The following is an 8,021-nucleotide window of genomic DNA, read 5'->3' as shown; positions in this document are numbered from 1 at the left end:
CATGGTATCTGCTTGATTATGATCGCAATCTACTGTCAATACTTTTAATAATTTGCTGTTTTTAACCGCTTGACTATGATCGCAACCTATTGTAAATACTTTTAATAATTGTTGTTTTAACTGTTTTTAATAATTGCTTTCAGTATATGTGCCAACCATTTTAATAACCTGTGTAATGCAGCAGATCAATTCAGAGTCCTACGGGGACCCTGCTACTCTGTATCGTACAGTCTGAAAGAAATAAACCACTGCTGACGAAAATCTAGGATACAAATTTCCAAAATCAAACCAAACGGAATGCAAGATATACCTTTAAAACACGTACGTTAAAACTACTGTTATCTTTAGTTAGCCATGATGAGATAAACCTAAAACACAGCCTACTTATCACCAGCAATGAACTTCATGATATCTAACGGTACGTTGTATTAATACTACATGTATAACCCTAAAACAGTGTGCTGTTCTAACTATTTAGCAAATCAGTGCCACCCGCCGGGTATGTCTATAGTTCGTTCACATTTACGCTGCCATTAATTTTCAAATATGTTTTTGTTCTGATGTCGTTATGATTCAAGATACAAAATCCTTTCATGTTTAAGTAGGGAAATGTCGATAATTGACTTCAATTCAACAGCAGACATTTGCTTCATTTAGTTTACTTTTACTTCTCATGGGGGCCTTTACGGGCACGTCCCTTCACAGTCTCGGTCTGATCTGTTTTGCCCCTAGAAAAATAAAAATTCAAATAAAATTCATAAGATCACAGCTTTCAAAAATCAAACAATTTCCTATTTGTTATCATTCACAATTAATTCAGTGAGATCATATAAAGAACTTCAATGAAGAAAATAGTGCGTATTGTAGGAGTTATGAAAACATGAAGCAGCTATTACAATCTTCTCACTGGCAGCAAAGAAATTGGGAACAGATCCAGTGACAGAGATGATAATAGGGGATGCAAAAGATTGTTATATACGGGTAATGCAGCCAGAAAAACCGGTCTTACCACTTCTCGACGATATAGTCAGCTGCACGGATGGCCAGTGCGGAGCTGGTGAGGGTGGTGTTACATGCTGTTGCAGTAGGGATGACGCCATTTCCGCCGAGATACAGGTTGTCAAAGTCCCACACCCTGCTGTATTCATTCACCACAGAGGTGCCCGGGTCTATACCCATACGGTATGCGCCCTGAGCAATGACAAGGAATGGTCAGACACGTTTTAGTGAAGTCCCTCCACATTGCATCAGAATCATTCGGGAATGATGGAAATGACAAGATAGGCACACATCTGGGAAGCTCTGCAATGAAGACACGTCTTATGTTGGGTCCAAAGGCTTAGGTGTATATGTATTGACTAGGGCGATAGATCTATTGCCGAGCAAGCCCAGCAAGGTAGTCATCACACTTGTCTTAAAACACTTAAAACATGTTCTAATGAAGAACGAAGGCTGTAACATTGCAGTCAGATTGATCATAAGTCCATCATTTTTGTCATGCAAACTTTACTGACAGACTTTTCAGGGTTTATATTATAATTTTCACCATTATGAAAAGATAGAATGGTCCAGGAAAGAAAAAAAAACATGGATGGTCACGATGAGCTGGTAGTGAGTCAATTTTCTTGAGTTAGAGTTTGACAACTTTGACTTACCGTCAGATGCAGGGAGAGACCCATCGGCATGAACTGCGGCGGTGTGATCGGGAGAAACCCGCCCAAGGCCCCGGCAGCCCGCAGCATGTCCTCCATCATCGCGTTCTTTCTGCGAGGAAAGAGGTGAAGCAAATTCAATACCATCATCAACAGGGAGTATCATACATAGTGTTCATATTGTGTATGAAAAAGTGCAGTCTTAACCCATTGTAAAGCTTCCCCAAAGGTTCTACTGCTCGTATACATTCGGCTCTATATCAGAGTCCAGTACTCACCTGGGTGCGGATCTTGTAGTGAAAGGTGACCTGTGGCATGTCATGGGTATCGTTGATCTTGTCACTGAAGGTCATTTTGTTTTCAGGATGAGGCTCGTCCATCTTGCCGAACCAGCGCAGGTCCACGATAAGACGGGTGTCCACGTTAGGCCTGATGCCGCAGTACGAGAAGGCGTCCCTGTGGATCTGGCAGTGCCAAGGTCGGTCTTCAGACACGGGGATGTAGACCTAGGTGAGAGCAGCAAATCAAAAGGACCAAGTAGACGCAGTGATATTATATTATCATATTACATGTATATTGTGTCACATAATATCATATTATATTATATTATATTATATTATATTATATTATATTATATTATATTATATTATATTATATTATATTATATTATAGATTTAGGTTCTTAGATTCTTGTGTCTTTTTTGTATTACTTGTTTCTACTTATATCAAATTTTCCTTGCGTATTTGCAACTGGCCTGAACAACGCCGAGCCATGTCAAAGCTACAAACTAATCTACACATAGAAACCGGCAGACATAACGGTACTTCTGTAGAAAATATAGGCTCTATAGACTTTGTGACTGTGATAGCGTAGACAAGGAAGTGCACCTTGTACTTGAGTATTAACTGTATGACTACATTTATGTTACTCAGTTTCCACATACGCATGGACGTGCACATTCAAAAAAGATTGATGATTATATAGGTCTAGATATGATACAATTTACCTGAGGATCGGGATCATCAATGGGGATTGGGATTGGGTCACGCGGGTCCCGCCGACCAGCCCTAGACTTGGCGATGTCGTCGATGATGTCCTGCAGCAGCACGATCTGGCAGAAGGCCATGGGCTGCTCACACAGGTAATGGCCTAAGGCCTTAGGGCGGATGTTAGACCTCCACAGCAGCTGTGAAAGCACGTTTACAATGGGGATTATCATGGACCTATAAGGGGTCGTGTGGCGTAACGACAGAGCGTTCAGGCCAAAACCAAGAGGTCCCGAGTTCGAATCCTGCCATACCACCAATACCAATGCTATACCTTGTGTCCTTGGGTAAGGCACATTACACGACTTTCCCTACTTAAATTACGCTACTTTGTGGTGAACAACTTGAATGTGCCGTCACCATGTTTTGTCATAAATGTTGTAAAAAAATACTAGAAAGTCACTTTATGAAAATGATGTTCTTGCAGAGGTAAAGGAAAGTAATCAGAGATTGCCTGGGGTGTCTGAATGGTTCCGGCACAGACCACGTACACCTTTGCCTGGAACTTCAACTCCTTGTCCAAGTTCGCCAGATCCCTGACCAGAGCATGCTGCACGATGCTGCCGTCTTTGACTAACTCCATGCACTGGTGCTGTTCCTGAGGAAGAAGTGCAGAGTCTTTGAATACATATTATGACATGCTATCTCCAGTGTTATGTTACGGCAGTTGGGCTGCCAGGGATGCATTGTATTGCTGTCGCAATTTCATTAACATAAAAACAAAATAAATAAAATAAAATGAAATTAAATAAAAACAACAATTTCATAATGGTGATACTTTATCCACTCTCTTACGTGATTTAGAACGTATCGTTACCAGTATCTCAAACGTTTCCTTCTCCATGTCCAAAAGCGGCCCAAGGATGGTGCTGGACGAGGTCCAGGTTACGAATCCCTCCTTGTCCGTGCGTGCTGTGCAGGCCAGTGGAAGATTCGTCACCTCGACTCCATCACCGTACTCCTTTTCAAGGGCTTTCTTCACTGCTTTGTAGCGCAGAGACCCAGTGAAAAGGCCCTTAGCACTATAATTTCAAGTGAGCAAATATGAAATATAAGTAAACATAGAATCATAGTGACAACTATAGATTTGTGCTAAAAAATTCTACTTGACAACATATACCCTTAAGTCCAGTCGATAGCAAAAGGAGACAGTACTGCGCTTTACGTGTATGTGGACTTGTCGGTGTGTTCGACGCATATCACGTACATTTCTATTGATGATTACGAAAGGTCGATATCATATCATAGTGATTATACTAAGAAATGTTCGCCTCAGTTGCTACACACTGTGCCACATTTTATCACCCCTTACCAGTCGGTCTTGTACAGATACTTGGCACGCTTGTACAGCTTGTCCCACTCCGTGCCGGATATTCCATCCCAGCGCTCCACAGTGGGGTGTTGTGTCGGTGTGCAGCAGGTCCAGTGGGTGGACATCCCGCCCACGGCGTAGCACACCGCGATGTCCGGCAGGTTCTCATCGGCCTTCTGCTCAGGGTTCTGGGCATTTTGGATGGTTCTGACGGCAACAACAAACAGGATCCTTTTATTGACATCTGAGCGAGTCGTGAGTCTAACTTTAAACTGTCGCCTGTATTTTTGATAAATTATGTAATCTCCTCTATGGCCCACTCTAGACGAAGCATTTCGCGACAGCGGTAACTGCCGACAGCGGCACGCCGACAGCAGGAACGCCGTCTAGAGAGGATTCCCGACAGCGTAGTCCCGCTGTCATGAAATTTTCTGACGACAGCTCCAAAGTTGTCGGCCGACAACTCAGCGGGAGTTCCCGACAACTTAAAGTGCGTATAGAGAACTCGCGACAGCGGGAGGTCAGGGTTCAGTTTGTCACAAAGCATCTAAAATGTTCCCCTCGACATCCTGAAGCACCTGTAAAACTCTGTATCGCACAGTGTGCCTTGAACAAATTTTTGCCAAAAGGTCGCGGGTTTCTTAACGTATCGCCAGATCCTCCGGTGGACAGGATCACCACCTTTGGCCAAAGCAATGGCAGCGGGGAGGTAAGCAGGGCGCGACGTGTCAGCAACATCTCCCGGTATCTCAACCGTCTCCTGCGTGCACCCCTTGCTCGTCGCCTCATATTGGACAAGACGCGAGTGACTAACATAAAGAAAAACATCTGACACACGGCGAGGAAAAACATTGGCGGCTCCCCCGCCATTTTGGATTTCACGCGTTAGAACATTCGGATGTTCGATGTTCGATGCGAAGAGATTTGTGTGTATAAAGACGTCGCGACAGCGGCGTCCCGACAGTGGGAAATATCGCCGCTGTCGCGAAATGCTTCGTCTAGAGTGGGCCTATGAGTGACTATACACGCAGTATACCTAATGGTATTTTACTACGTCAAAATTCATGGTGAACTAACGAATTTGACCTTAAGTTTCACTAACTTGTTATGTCCGTGCGTGTGTGCGTGTGTGTGTATGTGTGTGTGTGTGCGTGTGTATGTGTGTGCGCGCGCGTGTGTGTGCGTATGTGTGCGTGCGTGCGCGCGCGTGTGTGTGCATGTGCGCCGCGCGTGTGTGTGTGTGTATGTGTGTGTGTGTGTGTGTGTGTGTGTGTGTGTGTGTGTGTGTGTGCGTGTACGTTTCTGATCGCAAAACAGCATCCATGGGTAACTCACACAGCAGTGTGAGTGATCACATCAAGTTCTTATGAAGTCTTTAATCTCTGATTGCCTTCTTAATTAACATTTCTACAAAAAAATAGAAAGGGTCTACTTCATGATAATTCAAAGATGCACGGGCATGAAATTCAAATCATCTCTTTTTGAGCTCCTTACTGTTGGTAGTTAGCGGCGCCGGGGTCCAGAGTCGGCACGGTTGACTGGTCGGTGGGAACAGACACAGGCTCCAGGTGCCCCTCAATCACATGGGTGAAGAGGTTCACGTCCCGCTGATACAGGTAAAAATTCTGGAGGTAGGAAATATAAGGAAATATTGCCTACTGGCTTAGGTTCGAGCTGGCAGTGTACAACAAGGAAATGTACAACAACTATGACATGACAGTTCGTCATGAATTCGGTATGGGTAACTCCGTCAAGACTAGTTCTAATAACCTATCTAATAACAATCACCATCACAGATTCTGGCAGGGACCTGATCATGTTACTCGTACATAGTCACTTTACAACTGCAGATGTAATGGTAGATAATGGAATGGCTTAAAAACGGGCATGCAGGGATTTGGGTGATAAAAATGTACAATACTGGACATATAAATATAGAATACAACACGGTGTATTCCGTATCGCCCGAGGTACCAGCCCGACCGCGCGTCGGATCGCCCGACGGCCGAAGGCCGGAGGGAGATCCGGTCCGCGGGAGGGCTGGGACCGAGGGTGATGCGGAATACACCGTGTTGTATTTTATTTATGTTATACCCACCCAAGAAAACGCGCCTTTCAATGCGAAATGAGCGAAAATTTGGTGTCCCTAAACCCAAAAAAATGCGACAACATCAATTCCAACGTCCAAATTTTGTATTCAAATTTCGAAATCGGTGCACGTGGTTAGGCCGAAACGCGTTCGAATCGTTCCACGGAACATTTGGATGGCCCGGGCCGTACGCGTTAAGAACCCCCGGGCCATACCGCTAGTTATCACACGGGCCGGAACACCCGTATCGAACGTAATCGCGGCCCAGGTAGGACATAAATACGTATATTATCCAAGAGTGCGCGTTTTATGTATACATGTAATTGGAGATTATAATCACCAACAATAAAGTTCGGCAGTTACCTTGAGATGCTCCCCTGGTATTTTGGACAGCTGGGCCCCGCTGTCGATCATAAGGACACGCAAGGCCGGATTACCGTCAAGCAACTGACGGGCGAAGGTAGCGCCCACAGGCCCCGACCCGACGATCAGCACGTCCGTTTGTCGGTCATATTGTTCATCAGACATCGTGATATGTGGATCAGTTCTTGCGCGGATTTCTTTATCCTGCAATAATCAAAGTTCATTTTAATGTATGGTAGCATGTCTATATAACCAGCTTTCCTGGTGTAATTACATGACGAAATACGTCAGAATGGACATCGCGCCTTGTGACAAACACAAAATGCCTGCAAAAAATATGAAACATCAATACCTTTTGGGGCAAATCATATCATTATAAGATCATAATTATTGACTTATTTTTGCAATTCACTATGTGTGTATGTGTGCGTGTGTGTGCGTGTGTGTGTGTGTGCATGTTAATGTAGGATAGGAGGTTCATTAAACAGTTCTTTGAAATAGCACTCGGCTCATCCTTGACATGCGGCGCCAGAAGTGGGATGCAATTCACTGAAAGTATAGTACGTGAAGACCCTGCATGCAGCGGAAACCGGACGAAAGGAAACCTAACACTAGAACTTCGTGGAAAAGCCTGACACAGGAACATTTTAGACTCGGAAGGACATTCTGAACTGTTACTGTGCTACCACGTGGAAAGAAGAAGAGTAAACCGTGAGTAGGACGGAATCTGTTTGTATGGATTTTTGTAGTGGTTTGTTGCCCAATAAGTAAAGTTTTGTAGACGAGGAGAGTCGACAGTGTACTAGTAGTCATTGATATATGTAAAGGAGATAAGGTAGTAGTGGACAGGCGCGGTGTTAATTTAGCGTTTTGCGATTCGGTCAAGGTACATGCTCATCCTCATAACAAAAGAGCAGACGTCACACTAAGGTTCAAGTGCTTAAAAAGGAGCTTATAAGGCTTTTTACGTTTCGTGGACCGAATAAGTCTGTTATTTTAGCTTAAGTACAGAATGTACATACCGCTTTATGAAGGTATGTATCCTTTTGTGAGGCTTATACGTGTCAGTGAGCAAAAAGAACAGATATCAGGGTAGACAGAGGTGAAGCTAGTTTTAGATGCGTCAATTACTAGACTGTCTTTGGTCAATTACTAGATGGTCCTTTTGGCCGTGCATCACCTGTTGTGGCAATAATCTCTAGATAAGAAGAAAATCTTGCGTATTGAAAAAGTTTTTCCTGTTCTTATTTTTCGGTATTTCCCGATTCAGTCATTTTCATCCTCACAACAAAAGAACTGACGTCACCATTGATCAAGTGCTTTCACCATGGATGAAGTACTTAAGCACACTTCTATAGAAGAAGCAAATCTTGCGTATTTAAAGGATTTTCTTTTCTTCATTGCCTTCGACAGAAGGCAATGAATTATGCACGATAAAGTTCAAAGGCATGGTCCGAGGTTCACGATTTTTGGCAGGCAGGTTGCCTTAGTGATGGGCAGTGTCAAGGCCAGAAATGGGCTTCGTGGGGGGATTCTTACGTGACTGGAGCTGACGTTT

The 8,021-nt window shown here is 43.9% G+C and overlaps 1 protein-coding gene across 1 annotated transcript; it reads right to left on the bottom strand.

Moving 5' to 3' along the window:
- Window positions 1–500: 500 nt before the first annotated feature.
- On the bottom strand, window positions 501–6,564 carry LOC109476168 (pyranose 2-oxidase-like). Its single transcript, XM_019777057.1, has 10 exons — window positions 6,464–6,564; window positions 5,506–5,636; window positions 4,012–4,218; window positions 3,517–3,721; window positions 3,193–3,297; window positions 2,660–2,839; window positions 1,931–2,158; window positions 1,656–1,760; window positions 1,010–1,191; window positions 501–728 (listed from the first exon to the last, which is right to left on the bottom strand). The coding sequence occupies exons 1-10, from the start codon at window positions 6,512–6,514 to the stop codon at window positions 665–667; spliced, it is 1,458 nt and encodes a 485-aa protein (XP_019632616.1). The 5' UTR covers window positions 6,515–6,564; the 3' UTR covers window positions 501–664.
- Window positions 6,565–8,021: the final 1,457 nt, after the last annotated feature.

This window comes from Branchiostoma belcheri, unplaced genomic scaffold (assembly GCF_001625305.1).
Source record: "Branchiostoma belcheri isolate BF01 breed outbred unplaced genomic scaffold, Haploidv18h27 scaffold361, whole genome shotgun sequence".
In the NCBI taxonomy this organism is placed as follows: domain Eukaryota; kingdom Metazoa; phylum Chordata; class Leptocardii; order Amphioxiformes; family Branchiostomatidae; genus Branchiostoma; species Branchiostoma belcheri.
The sequence above is the reverse complement of the archived record's forward strand: the minus strand, read 5'-3'. Positions and strand labels throughout refer to the sequence as shown.

Bases quoted from the DNA above. Each gene is read 5' to 3' on its own strand.
- LOC109476168 (XM_019777057.1), bottom strand. From the start codon at position 6,514: ATGATCGACAGCGGGGCCCAGCTGTCCAAAATACCAGGGGAGCATCTC. The intron at 4,219-5,505 runs GTAAGGAGCTCA...TGTTGCCGTCAG, and splicing joins GGCGCCGCTAACTACCAACA to AACCATCCAAAATGCCCAGA. The intron at 729-1,009 runs GTAAGACCGGTT...TTATTTTTCTAG, and splicing joins GACTATATCGTCGAGAAGTG to GGGCAAAACAGATCAGACCG.